This window comes from Anomalospiza imberbis, chromosome 11 (assembly GCF_031753505.1).
Source record: "Anomalospiza imberbis isolate Cuckoo-Finch-1a 21T00152 chromosome 11, ASM3175350v1, whole genome shotgun sequence".
In the NCBI taxonomy this organism is placed as follows: domain Eukaryota; kingdom Metazoa; phylum Chordata; class Aves; order Passeriformes; family Viduidae; genus Anomalospiza; species Anomalospiza imberbis.
In genome coordinates, this window is record NC_089691.1 from 10,300,286 (window position 1) to 10,326,416 (window position 26,131).

General features: G+C 36.8%; 1 protein-coding gene across 16 annotated transcripts in view; it reads right to left on the reverse strand.

Moving 5' to 3' along the window:
- Positions 1 to 26,131, reverse strand: part of ERC2 (ELKS/RAB6-interacting/CAST family member 2) — a 414,962-nt gene that overhangs the window by 305,312 nt on the left and 83,519 nt on the right. For 15 of the 16 annotated variants that reach the window (XM_068201794.1, XM_068201809.1, XM_068201804.1 and 12 more), the window contains 3 exons: positions 23,246 to 23,320; positions 15,370 to 15,525; positions 10,279 to 10,446 (listed from right to left, as the gene is read on the reverse strand). The exons of the other annotated variant lie outside the window; for it this stretch is intronic. In XM_068201794.1, coding sequence (XP_068057895.1) covers positions 10,279 to 10,446; positions 15,370 to 15,525; positions 23,246 to 23,320 — 399 coding nt within the window. The remainder of the gene's footprint in view (positions 1 to 10,278; positions 10,447 to 15,369; positions 15,526 to 23,245; positions 23,321 to 26,131) is intronic. 16 annotated transcript variants of the gene reach the window in all.

Consider the following 26,131-nt stretch of genomic DNA (forward strand, 5'->3'; position numbering starts at 1 on the left):
TTAGCTATAGATATTCAAAGACAGAAAAGACTGTGGAACCACAACACAAAAATACATGTTCTGTTTGAAATTCAGTGTAGCAGGGAGTTCATTAACAACTCTGGACTATGTTATGTTTTAGAGTTCCAAGACATGTAAAGGATAAGTGAAGTGCAATCTGGAGCACACTTTCCACTACAGTTTCCTGCCTTGCCCAGTAAGGACTCTGCTTATTTTTACATGATTTTGCTATTTATCTAGATTTACAGGTGAAAGATGAGCCTCCAGTACAAATCTTTCCAGCAGTAATCCATCTTCCATGCAAGCCCCTGACCACAGAATTACTTCTCTTACACTGGATATGGCGCACAGGCATCATGAACACTTCTTGTAGAAAGCAAAGAAAAAAGAATTTTAGCAATTCCTATTGCTATTGGTAGTAATTGCTACTGACAATTTTATTATTTCTCCTAGGTTTTAAGGTAAAATTTGTGTCCTCCATGCAGAGTATTTCAATCACAATGTTCCTCCAAATTTACTACTGAAAAACACTAAATATTTTGGAATAGAAAGTCACTTTCTCTGGTCTTGCTACAAAAATGTTTTAATTTCAACCACAAACAGTTCTTATATTTGGAAAACAGAAAAATATTATTTATGCAAAAGATTAGGAATCTATAGAAATAGGCAGATATAATGGATACTGATTTTAATTTCAATTAGGGATTATAGGAAAATATCCAGTATTTATAAATACTATAATCTTTTCCAGAATCCAAATTAGTGTTGCTCCAACAATGTTCAGAACAATGAGTAAGTGATGCAGCATAAAAGTAATTAACTAATGGAAAGTATTTTAAGTATTTTCTTGGAACTTCAACAGTTTAAACAGTTGAAAGGGGAAGACAAGCATGCAGTGAATGTGAGCCCGAACTGTTTTTATTTACACACTCCTCAGTCTCTCCCATCCTGTACTGATCTCGTGCCTGATCTCACAGCACAGGACAGCTGGAAGAAAGCAGTCTTTATAGATAAGAAACAGCTGTAATGCTTGTTTGACCTGAGGAAGAATTTGAAAAACAAAAGTAAAAGGACACAAGAATGAAATGAGTCCTCATAAAAGCAGTACTTGCAGAATTGTTCCAGCTTATTTCCAGCCAGCCCTGCTAAAACATCTAACATGCACCTTGCATGTATTAAACTTACTTCCACTGAAAGACAGAAGAAAAAGGGTATTGAGCAAAGGCAATAGTGGTTCACAGGCCCTTTATGAATGTCTACAAAATCAACCTTTTTTAAAAGAAAATTATTACTCAGTGTGGGTGAGGAGGGACCAACACCACACATTAAAAAATGTCAGAATTAATATTTGCCTCTACAAATACAGTCTGACCTCTTACGTTAAAACAGGCAGCCAGATGAACACTACAGTGATACAAAGCAAAGCATCCTTATCTATTTTATTCCATCTTCTGATCTACTTCTCAATCCAACTTGACACGCGTACCAACATTTTCAAAACTCTAAATACTTGATCTGTAAACCCCGGATCTTATCTTGTTAGGTCTTAGTTTTACAATACTTCGACACATTTCTAACACAAATTGTAGCAGAACTCCACTGATTCAGACTATGTTTAAGCAGCTCTGTACATGAGCACAGATGTTCCTGTCCCAGTGCTTTTACATAACAGTAATTACAATCCCACTCCACAATTTCATGCTCTTTTTTCACTCATTTCCTACTGATTTTGTAGAATTCCTCTTTTTCTTCTTTTATTCTTAATGCTTGACAAAAATGTCCTCGTTTCCTTCTTCTGTAACTTACTTCTTCAAATGTATCAGAAATATTTGTTTGCATTTTTAAACCAATTTTTCCCACTTTTGTAAACTTTCATTTTTTTCTAGCTTACACAGTTTCTTCTGTACAACTAGAAACATTCCCAACTATTAGGAACAAGAACTTCAAAAACAGAGATAGATCTGTGGCAAAGAGTTTACAGGGGAAAATCATCAGGATGAGTTTGCAGCCTCTAACCAACTACAGCTGCTAGGACGAGCACAGGTAGGAAAAGTATGATCATAAACGAGCAAGAAAACCCCCATGTGTCATCTCTGTAATGACATCAGCAAACTTTGGTGATGTCATCACTTTTTACATCGCACAATTCCTTCTCAAAAATACAGAAATTAATATGGAAAATCACAGGAGTAACTTAATCTTCTGTGTGACAGAGAGCACATTCAAGGGAGAAGCATTGAGGAAGCAACTCAGAGCCTTTCTTCCTTATATATCACAGAACAGACAATAACTAAAGGCAATTAAATTCAAGTTATTTAATGTCACAATGCTACTATTTCTTTTAAAGATGTTACTGTATTATGAATTTTACTGCACAGAAATAATTTAATGTCAGCAGGGAGAAAGTGTGTGTTCCTATACACCAGGCAAAACTGAAGGATTTTTTGAAGAGCTAAGTTATAATGCCATATTTTTAAAATATCACAAGAAAGAATGAAACAAATAGAGAACTGTGGTATAGTTATCTAACTGAAAAGTTTACTAACACCATTAACTACTTCCATGGTTTAAGACATAAAAAGAACACTTTTCGAAGGAGGCAGATGATTTCATGTATTTGTTACAAGCACTTTTTCTTACTCAAGTCCAGTCTATGTTGATTAGCACCCTGCATTTGAGAGCACTTTGTGTTTTAACTGAATTCAATTCAGAGCCATCTCAATAACTACACATCTGGAACAATTTTTGCTCCAAGGACATTAATGTCCTTTTTAACTAGGTGGTATCACGTACAGTAGTTGTTTAGCCCAGCTTCTCTTTAAGTGTCAGGCCACTGCTTTCGTGGCTCTGTGTGCACAACTGCACTTTCTCCTTGCAACAACTTGAAACCAAGATGATTGTTCCCACATCTGTGCCAGCCTCAAGGACTGGCATTTACTCAAGTCCTTTACTCAAGGACTTTAATTTACTAAAGCCTTATAGCTCATGACTTACCATGGTAGAGCTAAGAAGTACCAAATCTACTTCAGCAAGACAGCTTTTGCCACGTTTGTGCCCTATGCTTGTCTAAATGAACTAGTGCATTTCTGTCTGGGTTCCTATTTCATCCAACTCACGAAATGAAAAAGCAGCTCAGACTTTAACAGAAAACCAAAATGGAAGTCACAAAACTGGAATTCCATTAAGTTTATCCCATCAGCTAGTTGAAAACATACCAAGTAATGACTGAAATAAACTATTCAGGAGAAAATGCAGCTGCTGTTTCTTTTGCAGGGAATAATTTGTAAATACTTTTTACCTACAACAATGACAAATCTTTCAAAAATTTTCACAGATTGCATTAGTTGATTTTAAGTGTGGAAAGTGCTGGAGAAATGTAAAATATTATGTAATTATATCATGTTATCACTTGGGACATAAAGTGTATAAGTTCTGTTTGCCTGAGCTGATCTTATTTAAACACTTCTCTAAATATTAGCAGGCTACCTCTGAAACCACTAATCTTTCAGAAGCTCAGATCCTTATACTTTCATTGTCCACTGTGATATCAAGAACTAGAAAAGTCTTTCCTTCTACAAGATAAACAAGGTGGAAAGGAAGAAAACAAACAACACAGATCACACAGGCAGAAAGGAAAATATTATTCAGAATCTTACCAAGAAAATAATCAATAAGCCATATGAGGTCTACTGTCAGTATAAGCATCTCTAAAGATTTCTGGATGACCACAGCTGCAGAAGCTTTTTCATTCCATATGGACCATACTCCTATTTTAAACTCTGTTTCTGTTGTAAGCATATTTTTTTTCCTCAGCTGAGAATCTATCTTTGCACCTCCTACACTTTGAGTGCTTGGGTTAAGAGCAATTGTGAGTTAAGGACTGTTACCTGTGCTAGGAAGAGGACATCCTGAAAAAGGAAATCACAAATTTAAGGAGTCTACGTGGCTCTAGCCTATTCTCCCCAGTTGTCTCTTAAGCAGAAAACCCAAAAATTATGCAAAACTACTTCAATAACTTCTCCATGCACTTCATCATTATAGCAATATATGCAAATATCATTAACTGTTTCAGACTGGTTATTGTTACCTCTACTGGTTATTCTGCTAATTACAACATTTTGTGTTCCCCTTGAGTTTGCATCTACCTGGTGAAATTTCAATGCCATTTTGAAGTGTATTTTTCTTCGTATTTCTTGTATATGCCACTACACCACAATCATAACTAGGCCCCTTTAGATCAATTACAATTTAAGCAGTAGTTAGGGTATACAAAATCATTTCTGAAGCAGTCCTGCTGAAGTTCCTCTTCAAATATCTCCAGTTAGACCAAAGCATTTAAATTAGTAGCTAAGAGTACTAACATTTTTCTAATCATTTCCATCCACTAGTGACTTATCTTATCAGAGTAAATTTTGCTCGGTTATAAAAGCCCATTAAAGCTGTCTAACTGAATATTATTTTCAATGGCAACAAGGTAATTTTCTATAAAACTAAGAACTGGGATGGTGGGCAGGAGGGAACTACACTTTAATTTTCTCTTTAATTCAATAAAATATATGAAAATGAGAAGTGTTTTGACCTCAAGATAAATCTAATATGCATCAAACTATTTGTCCCAAATAACTTGCATAAAGTCTTTACACACTGAATATACATCCCATTCTTTCTACTTTCCCATTTTCTTTTTAACTTTGTTTTCCTGCCTCTGGGCATTACTTTCTACAGGCCCTGCAAATGGAACTCTCTACTCTTTCAGTCACCTTGCTCACAGGAAATTCTGTTTCAATTTCTTTGAAATTAAAATAATGGTGTCCCCATAAGAAAGAAAGAATATTCAAAGCAATAATGAAGAATGGATTCTGAAATCAGAATCCAATAAACAGATAGACACCAAAATAAAAAACAACAAAGGAAAAGCCTCCCAGATTGCTTCACAGTTTGCTTCTGTTTAGATACAGCATTTTGCTAACCTATGTGTTCTTTCAGCTTAACTCTGAATTTATTGCTCTGCCACTACACTCCTCTCTCCTACTCTGAGCAGTCACAGGGCATACAAAACGTGAATGCTGCACAGAAACTGAAAAGTCTGGCACATTCCACCTGAGACAAAGCTGCACTTGAAATGTGGAACCCTTTGTCAAGAAAGCAGTGGACAGCTGCAGAGTGACAGAGAGCAAATGGCAGCCTGGTGTCCAGAGCAGTGCTTTGTGCCACGGGTGATCCTCCCTTCGCACGCACAGCACATCCACCAGAACAATGCCCTGGCAGCACAGCAAAGAGACCACACTGAAAGATCTGGCCCAGCCTGATTTGAAACAAGAAAAATCACAAAACAATAGAAAAACACAATTTCAAAGTAAAACTCTAACTGAGAAAAACAAAAATGTGAGAGTGAAATAACCGTAGTTATACCATTATTGTTGTAAAATTAAAAGCAGATTTACATTTCAAGAAATATCAAATATCAACATTGTAATAGAAAGAAAAATAAAGCTTTTTTAGTCTTGTTCCAAGTATTTTGTGCTGTCTGCTTTTATTTGCTCTTTATGCAAACTATTAACTGCCAAGAAGTCAATCATTTCACAACCCTTCTTTATAAACAGATTTGTTTAAACAAAAAAGCAGATTGCAATAAATAACTACTATAATCACCCTTACTCGTCATTTTTATTGGATTTTCTATATTAATATGTGTATACTGAACACATCAGTTATTCAGTTACAGTACAGGCTTTACCTATTTTTCTAATCCATTTCCTCCATTGACAGGACTATGCTCACAATTCACAAACTTCTTTGCAGACATTTACTTACTTCACAGTTCATTAACCTTCAAAAAGCACACCTGCCAGTTTGCAGGTGTGTTATCTAAAGCAATGATACACTAAGTGCTAAAGTATGTTTGTGTCAGAAATGCTTATGAAACGAATGTTTTTCCTCCCATGAGCTACCCAGCTGAGTTGAATTTATTTGCATCAATTTGTAGTAAGTTTTTTTCCTGATGGTAAGTGCAGTAGTTAAGCGCCACTCACTGCAAATATGCACAAAAAAGAATTAAACTCTACTGTCTATCACTTTTTAAAGTATACAAATGGCCGTGGTTCATCTTTTTTAAATCATTGAAAAGGATAATTCATTCTTTAACTTCTTTCCTTCTGCAGTAACACTACAAGGCTTCATTTAAATATTAACATCTTTTAACAGCTTTTTCACACAGCAGGGAAAACCTCATCAAGTGTCATATTCTTCCTTTTAACAATTCTCTGTGGAGCACAGTGACATTTTCAGTTTTCTGTAGCTGGACTAGCCTTACATTGGCTCATTTTCATCTGGCCTCAGGGTTTTCACATCATTAATAAAGAGATAATCAAAACAAAGGGTATATACATTAGGGTAGGAAAATTTTGCATAGTTTGGCACTATTATCATATATGACCTTAAAAATGGAACAAAACGAAATGCACGTAGCAGAGGTGGTGAACCTTCTAAGGACTGCTTCCAAACATTTTTCCTACTGGCAGCAAACCATTTTCAGACCTCCCAACTCTGGCCACCGTGATAGTTACTGCCGTAGAGGGTTTATTTCTTTTTGTTTCAGCTGTCAAAAAAAACTTCAAGTGATAGCTTTTAAAGTCAACTAAACATATTGAAATCAAAACAAAACCCTGACATCACTGGGACAACAGAAACACCACTCAAAAAGAACGTTGTGTTTAGATTCTAGTCTTGTTTGCCAATGGTTTTAACTTCTTTCACATTATGTCACAAAGTGCTATTGCACCTGAAACCTGATCAAAAGCTCATCAAAAAAAAAATCAAGTGCCCTCTTATTTCTGATGATCTGGTATAATACATGCAAACCAACTAAATCTGCTAGTCATGCTTCAATAGTAGTCAGTATTCTTCAGGATGAAGATCATCATAACTCTGCTTACTTCATTTCTTACTGTTGAAACCAATTGTGCAAGATAGAGCTCAAACTTAAACTATACTTTTAAAGCAGTAATATTTTCTGAGCTAATTTTGCTAAGCCATCATTAAAATTCCAAACATTAAATCCAAACCCCAAAAAAATCCATTCTACCAAATAACAAACACTGACAGAATTTGCCAACAAAGAGAGTGAAACCAATGGACTTCCAGGGATACATGGCCTACAAAAAAACTGTTACAACAACATGTTACTTCCAAGCCTCAGGTCCTACCAGACCCGGCTTATAAGAACCATGCGTGTAGGTGGAGGGCTGGCTATCAAGTGGAATCAGGACACTCCAGCAGAACCAGTATGGCACCCCAGGGGTTAATACTTCATCCAGTCCTGTTCCATGTCTTCAGTAATGATCTGGGTGCTGGGGTAAGGTACAGCCTTAGCAAGTGTGCTGCTGGAAAAAACATGGAAAGGGCAACTGATACACCAGAGGGTCGTGCTGCTGTTCAGAGGGATTTTGACAAGCTGGAGAAATGTGCTGACATGAACCTCGTGGAGTTCAGGGAAAGGAAATGTAAAGTCCTGAACCAGGAGACAAACAATGCCAAGCACCCACACATGCTGGAGTTCACTCAGCTTAAAGCAGCTTTGCAGAAAAGGACCTCAGGGTCAAGGTGGTCACGACGGTGAGCACCAGCAATGTGGCCCTGCAGGGACACAGTAACAGCAACCCAGGCTCATTAGGGGTTTAGGGAGGTGATCCTTCTCTATGCTTAGGCCACACCTCAGATACCATGTCCAGCTCTGGGCATACTGAAGACAACCCAGTGAAAGGTCATAAAGAAACTAAAGGATTAATTAAAGGCTTTATTAAAGCATTGGAGCATCTCTCATATGACAAAAGCCTGAGAGAACTGAGCTGTTTAGCCTAGAAAAGTGAATGGGGCATCTTATCACTGTGTATAAATACCTGAAGGAAAGCTGTAAAGATGGAGCCAGACTGTTCTGTAGTGCCCAGTGAGAGGACAAGACGCAATGGGCACAAACTGGAACCCAGGGGGTTCCCTCTGAACATTGGGAACACTCACACTGACCCATGAGGCCCAAAGAAGTTGTAGAGTCTCATGCCTTGAGATATTCAAGATACATCTGGATATGGTCCTGGACAGCTGCCTCTAGGTGGCCCTGCCTGAGCAGGGGGGTTGGACCAGAGGAGCTCCAGAGCTCCCCTCCAACCTCAACCATGACATGATTCTGTGACTCACATCCCATTGCATCACATGCAGCTGCTTCAGCAAAACCTGAAGATAACCTGCAGAGTACCATTAAGTTAAATAATAAAAGGCTTCTTATGAAATAACCGAGAGCCTGTGGAGGGTTTCTTTTATTACAGGATTTACTATGCTAATTTAATTACAACAAGGTGATTACAAAGTAATCCTATTTAGGCAGGAAGTTGACACTGCAACTCTGAACACCTTACTCAGCACAGGATTAGAACTGCCTTTTGGTGGTTATTTTCACCTCCAGAAAGAAGCACTGCAAGGCAAGTTATGAACATGTTTTAGGACACAAGATTGTACGAAAACTGTTCTACAGATAGACGCGCAGGAAGAAAGGTGTGTGGCTAAATGCAGGCTGAAATGTTATTAGCTTTCCTCATCTGGGAATGACCAACAACAATAGCTTGCACAGTACAAAATTTCTTCCCTAATGACTTCCACCTGCTGGAGGGCTGCCATTTGCCCTGCATCTCCCTGCAGCTGCTTTCCCATCTGCTGCTGGAAGCCATTGCCCTCCCTTTAGATAAGACCTGAGGCCTGGAGATGGATGATCCAGTTGCTCTAAGCAACCAAAATCTTTTCCCAATTCCCAGAGACCAAGACCTGCAGTGGATTGCTATCACAGCACAGTCTAGGCCTGATCATGTAAAAGGTTCAAGCTCAACAGCCTTGTGCAGAAACTGAGAAGAGGCATTAGATACCTGTGAGAAGCCAATTGTTTCTCCACCAGGATTTCAGAATCCCAGCAGCCCCTCATCAAGAACACTGTAATTCAGTTCTTTGTACCACTGCCCATCAGCCAGCCAGACTGTAACACACTGAATACAAACCAGTGTGGTAAGGGATTAGGAAGTCCAATCAGTGGAGAACCAATGGAATTCATCATCATCCTCAGCAGTATGACAGGTCACGTAAGCCTTTCAAAACAGATTTGCACAGCCCAGGATTTAAAATACTCAGTCTTTCCTACTCAAATGCTAGATTGAGATCAGTGAAATTGCTGGAGTCTTTATCCTTGCATCTTTTGTATTATACACATATGATGGTTGGCCCATAAAACACAAGCTAGAAATGCTAAATTTTATCTGTGTCTTCTTAGCATGCAGAGCACAAGACATACAGCAAAAGGGATAATCAGAATCTTAGAAATATTTACTTCCTGTTTCCACAAGAAGGATGAGTTTAAGCCATTTTCTCCTAGAGTTTTGCTAGCCAGACATTTGAAACATTCTATAAGATTCCTGTATACCTTCAATAATATACTTCTCTGAATAGAAATTATTTGTTTTGTGTGACTAAATTCAACAGGTATTTGTTTCCTGAAAGAAGCAAACACATTAAAAATAAAATCATGAAGTTTTAATAGCAATCAGTCTAATCAATATTGTGTGTTCCAAGCCTATAAAGTTTTTTAAAACACCGGGAAAATTGTTAATGGACATTTTAAACACTGGATTTACATATTCCCTTAAATGTGACAACCATCTCAAATGGGTATTCCATTTTTATGGCTTGATGTTGTAGATACATAAGTAATTAATACACTGGTCTGTTTTAAAGAATGAAATTACTCATATTTTAAAATAAATGTTGACTGCACTTGAAAAAAATAACCAGAGATTAATAATATGCACCTTTCAACAAATCCCTTAAAAATACATCAATAGCTTCATCCTTCAGAACAGAAGTACACAGAAGTAAGGGAGCATCAACCAGAGCAATCAAAAGAGAAACTCAGTCACCTAACAGATGAGGAATCAGGTCATGATATCACAACAATCAAGTCATTAAGGTTCACCTCCCCCCACCGAAGCCAATGAGAATTAGACACAAACATTTTCTTAAAAGGCAATCATAAGCACTTCTAAAAAAAGTTCTAGAATGAGAGCTGGTGTACTATCAAAATTATATATACACCAAACACATTGGCATTTAAATTGTTTTCAATTATTCATTATTCTTTAACAACTTTCCTGCCACAAAGACTTGAATCAAACATATCAAAACTTTGATACTGGCCATGAACTCAGTATTTCTATTGCATTTCATGATTAGGAAATACAATACCTCTGTCTGAAGTATGGCAGCTCTCTGTTCTTTGGCAGTAAGGGACTCTTTAAGCACTTCAATGTGTTGCTTGCAATCTGAATTTTGATTGCTAAGGGTTTCAAGCTTAGTTTGTAAGGCAAGAAGTTCTGATTCTTTCTTTGAGAGTTCTTGTTTCAGTTGATCAATCTGCAGAGGGGAAAAAACATTAGGTCATTAATTTTGTCTCCAATTCATAACTCCACTGGAAATTTGAAAGGTGTGAATGACCATGATATGACAAATCAGACACCTGTGAATTCTGGAAGAGAATTAAGCTTCAGACTTTTTACGCTCACACCTTCAATTGTGTTTCTTGCAATTTAATGTACTCTGTCTTAAGAATGAATAGCCTGTTGTTGCACAAGTTAAAAAGAAAATCTTAAAGATGATTTGGCCTATAAATTCACCATGGACCTCACTTAAGTTCAAAGGCATGTATCCCATGTGAGGAAAGTCTGGCAGGACAGCAAAAATGCACAGGAAAAAAAATGTTCATAAAAGCATACATTCAATCCTTCCAACAGCATGATTCCCATGACTTATCATTGGCCAGAATGAATCAGGAATTTTTTAGAAGTCTGATAAAGAAAATCCAGCATCTTAGGAGAGCAAAACAGAAAAGTGGACTTTTAACCTTACTCCTCTTCTTGCAAATTTGTTGCTACCCACCATCCCCACCTCCTATTTTTCTCCCTGGCAGTTCACATGGAATTCTCAGGTAGTAGAAAAGCCAAGCCAAGAAGACTAACTCAAGAGAAGTCTGGGGAAAACATTATACAAAATTCCACACAATGAAAGGGCTCAGAGATTATAAAAGCTTATCCCAGAGGAAACAGCAGAAACACAATACTAAGACAGGGCTTCTGAATTTAAGTGAATTTAAGGTTCATCAGTAAATGTCATGAAATTGTGATTACTCTCCTTTTTCCACAATGATAAATGGGAAGAATAGCCACAGAACACAGAATTGTGGTGGATTTAGAATATATGAATCAGAGCAAAGCACTGGACTATATATAGAATGATGTGTATAGGTGAAAGGATGGTGAATTAGGTGGCATATAACTACTCCTAAATTCTTGTGGTATAACACTGGCCACCAGCTGAATCCAGATACATCACCTCATGAGGATTATTTGAAATAAAATGCCTCACTGTATCTGCATAACTCAGAGAAATCACTTCCTTTATATGAATAGCTCTTTTCCATGTCCCAACAGACATTTACAATACAAGAAATCTAGACGAGGTAGATGGACGATGATTCAAAAATCCCCAGGGAAAAAAAAGAATATCCACAGCTTGATCCTACTCAACCACATTCCAAAAATCCACATACTAAAACATTTCACAAATTCAGTGTTGTATGGTACTGGAAATATTCACTGCTGATCAAAATGCTTCTATTTTGTTTTACATTGCAAGTGCATATTTAAAAATTAAATTTAAAAGCAATGATTCTTCCGACTACAGTCTGTATGCATGTCTTAATATATTTATTCCTTATTTCTTTTTATAAATCCCAATATGTTTGCATTGTTGCTTAAGATGCTCAGATAGTCACCCATGAGCTACTGTATAGAATCAAGAATCTACCCTGGCACTAAAACAATCGCCTTTAAAGTTGGAAAAGAGCAAAATAAGGAAAGAAGCATACAAAAACCAGACATGAGCAAAGAATGCAATTAAAAGCTGCTAGAGAAAGCTTTCTCTGGAAAGCAAACCACCTTCCTCCATCCCTTGCCAGAGCATGCAAGCAAGTATGGCAACCAAGAGAAAACGGATAGAAAATGAACAATGGGAAAATCTGTCTGCAAGATACAAAGTCAAAACATGGATCTGCAGCCAATCTGAATTACATCACAGGCTTTATATGAGATGCATGTGAACATCACAGATGCTTAATCTCTTCTAGAAACTCTTCCCCCTTCTCTCCATGACACAACCCACACCCTGAGAAATAATAAAAAAAATTTAAAAGGCTTTGCTTTCATTGCAGGTGTGTTCTTTGTGTTTTAGAAACAGAATCTGTTTAGTGTAAAGTTCTGGCTACAAGATCTACAAATTGTCAGGAGTTAAAAAATGTGTTACAGCTCTCAAATAAAAAAAAAATTCAGAATTAAAATGCAAACCAAACACAAAGATTGTTGAATAAATATGCTGATGTCTTTTTAAAATAAAGTATCATGGTGAAAAAGTACTAAGATTTTCATTTTAAAAATTGCCACAAAAATAAAGAGGCATAATAAAAAAAACTATAAAACTCATATTAAGAAATTTTAGGCATGGGTATATTCACTTTTTTAAAGTTCTACAGTATCTCAGTGTGTAAAAAAACTAATTAAACAGGACATGAAATACATTGTTGCCTTGAGCAGATAGGCAAACATTATTTTGCTGTATCTAAAGTGATGTGGAAGACCAACTGTCACAATTCAATGAAACCTCATGATCTCATATAATACAACAAAAACATATTTATACTTTGTAAGGACTAAAATGAAGATAACCTACATGTCTGGATCGAAGTGCTGTAGCACCAAAAAACTCCAAGTCTGTCCTCTGACCCTGACCTTCCCACTATCTCACATATTTCATGTGTGTAATTTTCCTGTCACCACTTTTTCAACATTGCCCAATATGATCTTGCTTCACCTCCTTTCCTGAAACCCTAATTCCTTTCTCTTCCTTCTTAATTTACGATTCTGTCACCTCCCATAATTTCAGTTCTTTAGAACCCATTAATTTTCCATTTCCAGAAAACCATTATGGGTGTTCTTCTGTTATTTTTACACACCAAATTCTTATGTGATATTATGCAGAGCAACGAGAAAACAAAGGGGAAAAATATCAGAGCTTTTCTTCTGAATATTGCACATTAAAATTAATGGGCTAAATCTTTAAATAAATAATTCAATTAAATGAAACTATGCTGACTAAAACAGCATAGAATTTCATCTGATTCAACAAATGACAACTGCTTTTTGAAGTGAAGGATTTAAGAAAATGAGTAGCAATGCAAATAATATGCCTGCATACAGCAGAACCTGCAAGTCTATCAGTAGATTCTACAGGTTATGACAGTAAAGGTCTTGTTTTCAACTGATTGCTAAATTTCCAGGCCTGCCCACACAAAAATAAAACTCTGTACCTATTTCCTTGTTTTGCTGTTTTGGTTTTGTTTTGTTGTGGGGTTTTTTTTTTTGGTTTTTTGTTGGGTTTTTTTTTCCCCTAGAGGGTCTCCTAGAACTTGCAAGCTCCCTTCATTCAATATGGAAAGTCGCTACATGCACCATTAATCACAGAGCACCGTACTACTGCTTTGTCAATACTTAAAACTCATCTTACTGGTAATTCACTGAAATTGTACTCAACTACCACTAGATTTTCATACCATTCCAGTGGATAGCATGAAAGTTCTAATACTCAAAGGACTACTTAAATGCCAAGTGCAAACTCACACCTGGAAAAAAAATGCATCTGTGTTCATTTAAAAATGTAGCTGACAGCCAAAGGACTACTCTTCCCCAGTAAGGGAAGAAAGTATTCCAAAGCAGAAATTATTATTACAAGTACGTATCATCCTGTATGTTTTATTCATATTCTCAATCAAGATACTTGAAGGTGCAGATCTCTTGGTTATATGAACTTTAGGACCTGTTTGGACAACTTCTGTATTATGTGAGTAATGACCAGTTTTCTCCCTTCAGAAACTGAGCAAGGAGAGGCCTTACCAAGTGAGCAAGAAAAACAAATCTGAGCAAGTTTTCCTTCTCATTTTCACAACCTTTTTTAACTGCAAGTCACAATTAGAGCCTATATATTTGGAAGGAGTGAATACTACTAAGAAATAGTCAAGAAAAGAAACACTTCCAAACATTCTCTGCCACTCATGTAAATAAGTGATGTTCAGTATTTGCCTTCATTTAACACTTTCCCATTTATTGAAATAAAGAACAGATTGAAAACAATTTATACTTCAAGAATATGAAAAGTATAAAGAGCTTCAAGCATTCAGAAGAGTTTTGTCCTATTCTTTGTCATCAATGCTGTTTATCAGAATTTATCAACAATCTCAGGTTCAACAGATCAGGTACAGCAAGATCTGTTTGCTGACAGCTCCATAAATACTTCTCCACCTTGAAAGGCTCTCAGATGAGTCATAAAAATAACATCTTCTGCTGCAAATCTTAATTTTAAGTGGAAGAAAAAGACTAGTGAAAGAATACAGATAAAGCTTCATCAGAATGTGGCATTTATCAAAAATCAGAAGGCTGTGACAAAACAATGCATATTTAATACTCTTCTCATTCATCTGCTTTCCATGCTACAGAAATATACTGAAGCTTTTCCTCACAAAAACATCAGGAGAGTGTTAAGGTTTTAGGCTTTGTACCTTATTTTTATATCAACAGGTTTACTGACATGCATTGGGAGTTTTGCTGTAAGTCACTAAAACTGAATTGCTTTGAAATTAATAATGTTTAGGTTAGCAAAATAATTTTCCTGATGATAATGCTACTTAGGAGCTTTAGTTATTTTTCAGTAGCTTAAGAGTTACGTTTTTCCAACAGAATAAATATATTCTTTGATTATTATTTTTTCTTAATAAATCTGGATTAATTCCACATGGGCACTAATATTTTCATTTCTTCTGTAGCAAAAACTCCCAAACAATGAACAAGCAATAAAGTTTTGTGAGTTTGAAACCAGGAAATGTGTCACATCACTACATATTTACTACCTGCCTGTGGTCAGCTCCTAATAGTCTATGTACAGTAATTTGAAATTAAAGGAACAAAGTCATTAAATTGCTAGTCTTAAAATGAGCAGAGTACAATTTGGCATCTCCTATGAAACAAAAGTCCTTACTGCAAAACGACATCAAAAGCTAAAAATCAAATAATTTTCATTTACCCAAAATGTTTCACTCCTTCCTGTCTACTGATTATTATACAGTATAGATTTACCAAAAGGAGACAGGCAGCTTCTTGCATTGGAAACAGTCACATTAATACTTTTCTTTCAATTATTTAAACAGTCTTAATCTCTTTTATAAACAGATCCTACCTTATTTTTCATGAACTTTGAGTGACTCTTGTAAACTTCTATTTGTTTGATTTCTTCTTCTCGGTCCTCTGTATTCAGAACTCCATTTGTCTTTAACATCTGTATTTCATCTTCAAGATCTCTTATATTGCGCTCAAGTGAAGCTATTTTTGTATCCTAAGTTACAAAAAAAGAAAGTATTGAAAATTATATGAGACATATATTAAAGAGTAACAGAAGCATATCTGTACTTGAGTGAATATCAAATAATGAGACAGCAAAATAAATGGTACAAATAGAGAATCCACATAAACCAGGAATAATTCTAATTTAGCTTAAATAAATGCAGAATTCAGACCAGATCTCTTTCACCATAGTTGCACAGTCTGTAGAGAACTCATGCTGGTCAAAACTCCAATTAATTCCTTCATCCCTAATAGGGATGAAGAGAGAATAGCACATGCCCTTTTTTCCACATATGTATGATAACAAACCTTATTATAATTAATAACATCTAGGCCTGGCTACTCTTCCAAGCTCTTAAACACCAAGCTGAGCCTGGAGAGACCAACCCATGTCTCTGCAGGGCAAAGGCCACTCCATTGTGTGGCTCAGGGTCCCAGTTTCTCTGGAGTTCTGCCTGCCCTCAAGAGGGACAAAGGTTGTGTCCTCATACATTTTTCCTTGGCTAATCTAGCCACATCACTAAGAGAGGATGTGGCACTTCTTATTGTGAGTCCCAAGATAACCAAACCACAACCACTAAAAATTTCTACATCCCAGCCAACGGCTGCTATGTGTGCCAGCCCTTCACTGGAAAACAGTGAAATTTTTTTGTTATTTCCAGTCATTTGGGAATTGGCTAAGTCACTTTTGTGAGAGTTAGAAAGATTACAAAAGTGATTACCCAAACTTGTCACAAATTTCTGTTTGAAAGAACATTACAGAATTACTTGTTAGGCAATCTGTTCAACAACATAAAGGATCAACCACCCACAAAATACTAGAGACTGGATGAAGTTCTTGTACTATTGAGATCAATATTAAATAAAATTTTAAAATAAAATTAAATTTAAATTCTAAAAAATTGAAAAAACACCACACAAAAACCAACCTGATTCACTAAGACCAGGTTATTAATTAGAAAGCTAATTTGGGAAAAAATACAAATGGAATTGATCCTTTAATAGGGACAAGCTAAGCTTGAATCACTGCAACTTTGTTTCTGTTGCTTTCTTTAGATTGCCTAAAAACAAGCAAAGACCCCAACTCTTGTAATAACTTCTTTCATAACAAAGCTAGGCAAATGTAGCAATTTAAGATACAGCAGTTTAAGATACAGGAGAGTCTGGATGATGTTCCAAAAAGCATCTGAATTTTTGGTACTAAAGTGAAAAAGAATCTCAGATTGTTTTTGAAGCCCAAAAGTAATTTACATTAATAATAAGATATATAAAATATACTTACATTACAAATCCATATAGAATGATAGCTAAGGACTAAGCAATGTCATTTAGATGGCCCTCTGTCACTCCTCTAACATTTTTGCTTTTATCGTTATAGTCAACAATAAATCTCAAACTGCAAGAAGTTTTCTTTTATTATTTTCTTGTTCCAATAAAAATTAGTTTTAAAATTAATTTCAATTCTAAAACAGGGAAATAAAATATTGAGATGGAATGAAAAAGGGGAAGAAGTCTCATTGAATCTTTTCATTTCAAGAAGTTGCACAAAAGGCCAAATACTGGAAGAAAAGATACAGAAGTATTTAAAAGCTCTCCAGACTTAAACACAGCACAAAAATAATTGTAGATCTCACAGCTACTATAAATAATTCAGCCTCCTCCATTAGACTTCATTTCAGAAATATTTTCATCCTATTTGTGAAGATAAAAGCAGAACCTAAGCTTCACTTACTTCGGAATGATTTTGCAATGAAATATATTAATACTTACATGACCTGCTATGACATGACATATGGGAATAGTCTTCATCAAATCTGCCCAGCTTAGTCTACAAGAGTCTGCCTCTTTCTACTGCCTTTGTATTTTACATGTTTGAAAATATAATACAGCAGAAACAATTTTAGCACAGCCTACTACACTCTTTAGAAGGTTTATATATCACAGGGTAACATTTAAGCTTTATGAGAAATACCTAAAAAACGTGTGGAAGCATTTTCTGTACTTCTGCTTCACCATAAAATTGGAATCTCTGAGGAAAAGTTTGTTTTTAATCAATCTTTGCATACTGTGAATAAAGATGTGTAAAAACTACTTTCCTATGTCTTGAAAAATTGTCACTAAGTTCTACATTAGCTTTTTATTGAAGCAGAAGCCAGAAATTTCACAAGTTGTGTGAAACTCAAAGGTACTGTTCCCTACTTCATGCTGGCTTGCCCAGGAAACCGTACAGCTTTCCAGCCTGGACAGCTGCTGGAAAGTGGAGAACGTTGTAGGACAAAGATAACAGAGAGAGCCCAGAGCTCCCAGTGGCACTGCCACAGGGGAGCTGGGCTGGCTTACGGGATGCATAGAAAGTTAGGTAGTTTTGCATTTGCCAAAAGTTCTGACACATTCCCACAAAATCTCCTGATTCAGCTGAATCAGCATTTTCCCACACAAAATTTCAACTGGAAAACTTTCAACCAGTCTTGTTGGGGCACAGCTCTGGCAAGCTTTCAGAAACTGAATTGGGAACTGATGCAATATTTCCTTCAAACCTCTAAGATTTATCCCCATTAGCAACATTCTAAAAAACTACATAGGTCTGTCTTGAATCACAACAAAGATTCCTTTGCAATATTAAGGAAGTAGCTTAGTATTGAATGGTACTAATAACATCATCTGAGTTCTAAAACAATACAGCATTTGTTCAGATTTTTTTCAGTCAGGCCCTCAAAATCTGTTAAAAGATGTAAGGTTATGTAGCAGGATTTGTGACAGAGATGAGGGTATTCACCCTAATCTATCCCCTCCTTCTAGCAGTAACCAATACTTCTTCCTTATCTCCTTTATTAGAATATGTTGCAGATATTCTGAGAGAGGTTAGGGCTATTTAGGTTTCTGCTGGCTGGACCTAGCAGAAACCCACCTCTTTTGGAATGTGAAAAAAATTAGTATGTGTCCTGATGCTGAAGAAAACAATATTTCACAATGGAAAAAGTCTAACAAGTGAGTTTCCACAATGATGTTTCATGAATCATATCAGTCCTTACAAGACTCCTATAGCTCATTTCCTGAAAACTGAGGGGCAGGAAAAGGGCAAAACATTTGTAAATAACCACAGAATCACAGAATATTTTGAGTTGGAAGGGACCCACACGGATCATCAAGTCTAACCCTATATAATACAGCATTCCAGGCTGTCTTACTCTGAAAGGAAAAGTAAGGAAATGCTACTGCTCATCATTTGAGATACATCATAAATTTAAATTACATCTAAAAAATTTTGCTTGTAGGGCATTCCAAAAGCAATCAGAAGGAAATATTTGAAAGTTCACATTTAATAAAGCTTGAATTTAAACACACTTATGTGCATGGACTGTGAACAGACCATATACAACTACCCTTACTGTATGAATTTTTACCTTGTCAATTTAATGCAGAGAATACTCAGGTTTATCTTTGAAGATAAGGGAAGTGAAAGTTCATGCAATCTTAACAATAGAGTACGTTGCACTGCAAATACACACACACTTCTCTAGAACCAAACCCATACCTGAAATATCACAGCTGGATCAATACATAAAGATGGCTCTTTCTGCAAGTAAGGTAAACCAAAAATATTTTCATTTACTTTACAGCTTACATTTATAAAGACTTTATAGTTGCTAGACTCCACGTATTTTTCAATATCCTATCCTTAAGATGAGTTCTAGGCCATATTCGTAGGCAATTTCTGATTTTCTCTCTCAAGTACTATCACTGTTTTAGTGATGATAGAATTAGACCTTAGCAACATGTAATGGCTGGACTGGAAGAAACATTTAAAGGTCATCTATCTAATCCAACCCCCTGCCACGGGCAGGGACACCTTCCACTATTCCAGGTTGTTCCAAGCCCCTCCAGCCTGGCCAGGAACACCTTCAGGGAAGGGACATCCACAGCTTCTCTGGGCAACCTGTGCCAGGGCCCCACCACACTCATCATAAAATTATTTTTCTTCCTATATCCAACCTAAATTTATCCTATTTCAGTTTAAAGCTGTTGTTCCTTGTCCTATCACAACAGGCCCTATTGAAAGGTCTGCCCCCATCTTTGTTATGTGTCCCCTTTCAGTACTGAAAGGCTACAAGGCCACCGAGAGCCTTCTCTTCTGCAGGCTGGACAGCCCCAGCTGTGCCAGCCTGTCTGTACAGGAGAGCTGCTCCAGCCCTCGGATCATTGCTGTGGCTCTCCTCTGGACTTCTTCCACAGATCCATGTCTTGTTTTGTCCTGTGGAGCCCAGAACAGAAGGCAGCACTCCAGGTGGAGCCTCATGAGGGATGAGCAAGCTTTGACCCAATTCATGTGCTCAGCAGTACTTACCATAAAATCAAGTGAAAAGGGTGTTTACTTTCAATCTTTTTAAAATTATATTAATAGGTGTTAATCAACATTGAATATCCCTGATATTCAGGATACATTCAAAGATAGCAGTCATCTGGCATTTGGCAGCACACAATATGCAAGGAAGCATGCATAGGTGCAATTGCAAATGAAGGAAAGGATTTCCATGTACCAGTTTTGTTTTATACTTTAATAGACTAAGATTTAGGCGTGAGGGAAAAAATGCAGTTTAATCATATATATCCACAGTCACAAAGTCAAAAGCAACCCCTGCATCAAAACTAGACTAGTTTGAGGCATTAATAGGAACATGTGGGAAAAGGAAGCATCCTTCCCTCCCTTAGTTTTGTGACTGCTTTCTAGAAGAAAAAAGGGCTTCTGGAGAATAAGGTCAGTTGCAGAAAAGCGAATCAAGTAAACAGTAAAAGGAGTGTAGTGAGAAGCAATAGAAAAAAAGACATGGGATATCTGGAAGCAAATGTGTCCATGAAGCAAAACCAGAAAGTTAGGAAAGAACAGCCTGTGCAATGCATCTGAAAAGACAACAGATATCTGGAAATGAATAAATAAAGAAAGAAAAACAGGAGTCAAGGCATAGGATGTGAATTTTCCGTCTTTTTTTTTTTTTGTTTGCCTTTTTTTTAGTTTGCAAGAACATACAGGAGATAAACACTGGTCAACAAGACAGCAGTTATGCAGAAAATGCAATTACTGTAAGAATAAGCAACTACTTGCAAAGCTTTAGAGAGAAATAAAGATGACAGGACAGGACACGTAGTGCAGAAGATGTCTAGGACAAACAAACACAAGAGAGGATAGGTAGGAAAAATGGGTATCCTTGATTGGATGAAAGGGAATACAGACTGGAAAAAGGAACAGAAAGAATTCAGCAGTGGCAAGGGACAGAAGAAAACCACAGAGAGAATAGAAGGATTTATGAAGGAGGGAAAGTTGCATCCTGGCAGAGCCTGGGGGAGCCATGGAAGGCACTCAGACAAAAGCTTAAGTGATGAAGGGGCTGGAAGGGGCTGGGTGTGGTGAAGAGAAATGTAAACTGCTTGGAGTCTCTGCGTGGGGGAGTGGATGGCCTGAGACTGCCATATTGCAGCTAATCCTCTCCCTCCTTCTACCCTCAACATTGTAGGGAAACAATTCCTTCAGAGCTTGATCATTCAAAACAAATGCTCCACATTTTTTTTCAAAACAAATGCTGTCTGGATTAAGACAATTTTAATTTACTTGAAAACATTCCAAATCTGAAACTTGTAATAAAAACTGCTGTTTAATCATGTGGATTTCAACATCTTACATTTGTCCCTTTTTCTTTTCAATATTACTACTTTAGACAAGGCCTACTTTAGACAAGGGCAACCCCAAAGGGGCGTGTGTTCATAGGGACAGAAAGAACTGTGTGCCTCAGAGGCAAAGAGCAGCTTTGCATCAGGACTCCAGCAACAGGATTGCAGCCTTACTCACAGCAAATTAAAGTCTGCACTATAAAGATCTGATTTTTAAAAAGTGGAATATTGCACCACACCCACCTGTCCTGGGAATCAAACAGAAAACACTTCAGTGTCCTCAGGGACAGACACTGTCAGGAGCAATGACAGTCATCACATGTGTCATTCATGTGTCCTGTACCTCCCCATCCCTGTTCTTTTCAAAGACTTCTGGTACAGGAAGAGGAACTGAAAATTAACTACAACATGTCCTTTACATTGTTATATAACCCATGTGAAAGATTATTCATTATTCTAACATATTGCTTTTTTATCCCAGAACTTTTAAATTTATAGAAAAACCAAGTTTCTCAGCCAGTATGTTGCTTTCCCATTTACTTAGGGTAGTGAGTTACTGCAAAAACATAGATTTCATACAAAGACTTGTGAACTAATGTCCAAAGCAAATACAATCCAAAAACTAAATTCTGTAATCAATGTATCTTCTTTGTTACTAATATAATCCAAAGTAATTACTATCTATTAAAAGACAGATATTGTATTGATAAAATCCTGCTGTTGTTTTAACTATGTGTTTACCACAACGTTCAGACATGCTGAACTCATTTGCTCATAACAGAAGTCACTGGCAAAATGAGGCCTTTAATTTGCACTTCCTTTTAAGAATGAAATGAAAGATCATCATTAATGAATTTCAGGCAGCATTGCCAACTCACAAATTATCTCAAGTCTTCTAGTATTTCTCTTAAAGATGAACAACCCAGACTCACAGAATTATGCAAAAATATCCATTTTCACTTTTAAAATACTATTTTTATTCCTTGTTATTGTGGAGTGAAAAGCCACAACACTTTAGTAATATTACATACCAAAAAGAGTAAACTATAGTCAGGACTAAGAGAGCTGTTTCATCACATTTTGTCATACCTACTGATGCAACTGATATTTTCCTTAGGTTGGCTGTAAAATTATGGCCTAATAACAACCAACAGAAGAACTGGTTTTAAGGTTTGAGGAGGAAAACATTTTGCATTAGCCAGTTTATTCTATGTACTTTGGATCTCCTGGACACACCCCCTAGTCTTTTTAAAAAGCAATATTCTGTTCTCATTTTTCAGCAATGCTACACTTCATATTTTTCATCAATTTTATTTGGAAAACAGGAGAAATAAATACTAATTACTCCCAGCTACATGACAAAATAAATTAACATAGTAAAGGAAGCATTCAATAACTAACGAGTAAAAGTCATAAATCAACACTTGCTAGGCAGCTGTCACAGCTGCTTGTTCACTCCCTCTCAGTGGGATGGGCAAGAGAACCAGAGAGCAGAAGTGGGAAAACCCATTATGTAACATGTAAAGCAAAGCAACACATGGAATTCATGCACTGCTTCCCATGGGCAGGTAGATGCCTGGCTGTTTTCAGGAGAGCTCCATCAGGAACAAGAGTTATTTGGAAACACAAATGCCGTGACTCTGAAGGTCCTCCCTTCACAGTTTGTGGAGGCTGAGCATGACGTGACAGTATGGATTATCCCTGTGAATAATCCATTTGGGTCAGCTGTCCCCACTGTGCTCCCTCCCATTCTATTTGGTGAATTTGGGTCAGCTGTCCCCACTGTGCTCCCTCCCAGCCTCTTGTCCACCCCCACCCTACTTGCAGGGTGGGAGCAGATCAAGAAACTGGGAAAGCTTTGACTCTGTGTAAGCCCTGTTGGACAACAGTGAAAACATCAGCATGTTATCGACACTGTTTTCAGTCTGAAATTCAAAACACAGCACCAGACAGGCTGCTACAGGGAAAATTAACTCCATCCCAGCCATACCCAGTACATGACTTCATGCTGTAGAAACAGCATACAGGGAAACATGCAAAGACCATACCTTCATTTCAATGACTGTTTGCAGAGCCTTCGTCTTTGCTGGCTCAGGCTGAAGTTGGGTTCTTCTATGCAATTCCTGTGGAGGGACACGATAGAAATAAGCTTGACGACTCATCTTACCATTATTTTCATCGCTCACATGAACTCATTGCAACAAAATAAAAGTCTGATGACAAGAAGCAGGTAGCTCCAAGTGCTACAGGTGCTTCCCAGGCTGTATCCCCTCTGCCACCACTGCACTCCCTATCTTATGTTACAGCCAAGTCTGACAGCACATGCGCTATTTCTGAAACCCCTTATCAATAATTAACGGCAGGCGTGACAGCCCAGCAAGGAATTTCTTAGTCCAGATACAATGCTGCTGTTGCTGCTTAAACACCAAAACTTTATTCAATTCTGTTACTAATTCAAACACTGGTAAGTGTTAAGTCTTTTACTGCAGTTTCTTCTTAATTTTTCCTCTATTGTCTGAAATAAGCTATTTAAATACATTATATTCAAATTTGACATTTTAAGGGTAATAATTATGTAGTGGGCTGACACAGCACATGCTACAGTAGCATTAACATTTCAGTTTTCACATTTTCATACTGTTTTTTATGCATTTTAATTCACAGGCAAAAGAAAAATGGATTGCATTTGGTTAAGACAAAGTTGACAGTACCAATACATACTGGTCTTATAAAAACAATAATTTAAAAAACCCCACAAGAGTATGAAGACAGCAGCACTCAGTCTCATGAAACCAGAGTTGCATCTTGGTATGACATATCCCAATAAAAAACTCACATAACTACCTGGAAAAAATGTAGTAAAAGTGTGACAAAACACTTTCATTTGAGAATTTGGTGATACTTATTCCCTTCCCATAAACCATCTGAGAAGTTTATTAATAAAAAAACCTGAAACAGGACAGATATTGTCCCATTTCGACTCCTTTGGAGTCTTTCTGCTCAAAAGGACAGAAGTGCCATCCTTGATGTCTTTATGTCCCAGTTCTTTCTACTGCAGTGCTCCACACAGACTCCTGAACTAACCTTGTAGCCATGAAAAAGATGTTTATGCTTGAGGCCAAGGAGCCAAGGTATAACCAAGGTATAACCCACAAGTTTAAAAGTCATTTTTTGTATCACAAATTATCAATCAGTTTCTTCTTCTGTGTAACAACAAACATATTGCTTATCCATGACTGTGAGAAACAACTGCTCTCAAAGACTAATTACTGTATGTTATTAAACTGAAGTGTACTGCTAATAAACATCTTTATAAAATAGATTAAAAAATGTGCAGCCTAATGTATTAAAATAACTGGAAGAGACATATTAGTATACTTAACACTAAGTCTGAACAGTTTTTATTAGATTAAATGTATTGCAGGTACATGTACATATATTTAAACCACCGTTAACGGATAACAGTGAACTCATAATTTTGCTTTTATGCATTTTTCAATTGCTTTGGCATTTGTGAAATAGTATATCTGATTGGACCTTTTTCCTTGTGGTTTTTTTAATTTAAATGCAACTCTCCATATTATAAAAAGAAAGAAATTTTTGCAAATCACCTATGCAAGGAATCACTCAATCAGCACCAGCTGTTTTTCTTAGATGAAATAAGTACCTTCACAGCACGAATGTTTTGAAAAATAAGAGTATGTAATGAATTTGTCATACAGTTACAAAAAAGAATAGTTGGCCAGTCATACCACTATCAGATCAGCAAAAATTACAGATAATTCTAAGGCCAGACTTTGCTCCCCAGGGCCATATAAACTGAGCTGGAATATAAACAGGATTCCACACATTGCCCAGGGAGACAAACCAGAGTTTCCACCCCCTTAGCCAAAGATGTATAGACTGCCAAAGATGCGTATTCCGAGATGTCTATCATAGCATGAAGCCTTGCCTCATAATGCTTTTCCTGTTTGCTTTATGAATCAATCTGATGCTGGCTGACTTAAAAGCTTTTCTTCTCTATCCCTGATGGTAAAATGAAGCAGACTTTAGGATTCTGGAGAAGATCAGAAAATTACTCCCACTTTATTATTTTGTGCGGGTTTTCTTCCAATCAGATTCAAATGTTTGGAGACTCCCACAAGGCTCAGTTCTTGGATTTATGTTGTTCTATGTATGTGCTTTTTCATTTGGGGTACCTGATTCAGGGATATACTTTTGGGGTACTAATTTAAAGATACACTTTATGTGCATGATACCTTACCTTGATTGTTTTACTGTCTGAGGTCATCTGGAGGCTTTCAAATTTGCCTGAACAGCTAAGCAAGAGATATTCTAGAGATTTCAGAAAGTCCTCATAGCCTAAGGAAACCAGATTTTTATCCATTACATCATTTCTGGAATGATGTCTATTTCTTGTTTTCAATTTCTTTTAATAAAAAGCCCAGGGAGACAAATAAGAAAATTAGGGGGGGGGGGGGGGGGGGCAGGGGAGGAACAATCAAAAACTTACCAGGGATAGTTTCTTTAAACCTAAACTGTATTGAAGGGAACTCTTGATGCTTAAATCAATGACAACATTCTTGTGTCATCATCTCTGTAACAATCAAAGCCTATACGAAAAATCTCTCAGAGATGCAATCATATATTAAATTAATTTTTGTTATATCCCTCTACATGACACCTGCAAATAGTAGAAATTCTGAGTAACCACTATGCACATGCAAATTAATTATAATGCTGTGCAACCAAATGCCCACACCTTGTATTTCCTGATGATGCTCAGTTGTCAAGGTTATTAACACACCCACACAAAACTAGCAGGTAATCAGATCTTCTTCACATTAAATTTACTTTATTAGTCTTTGCTTATAGACTAAAATGGGCTTCAATCCAAACTTGGTCATTGCTTTCTCCTTCCACAATATTAGGTT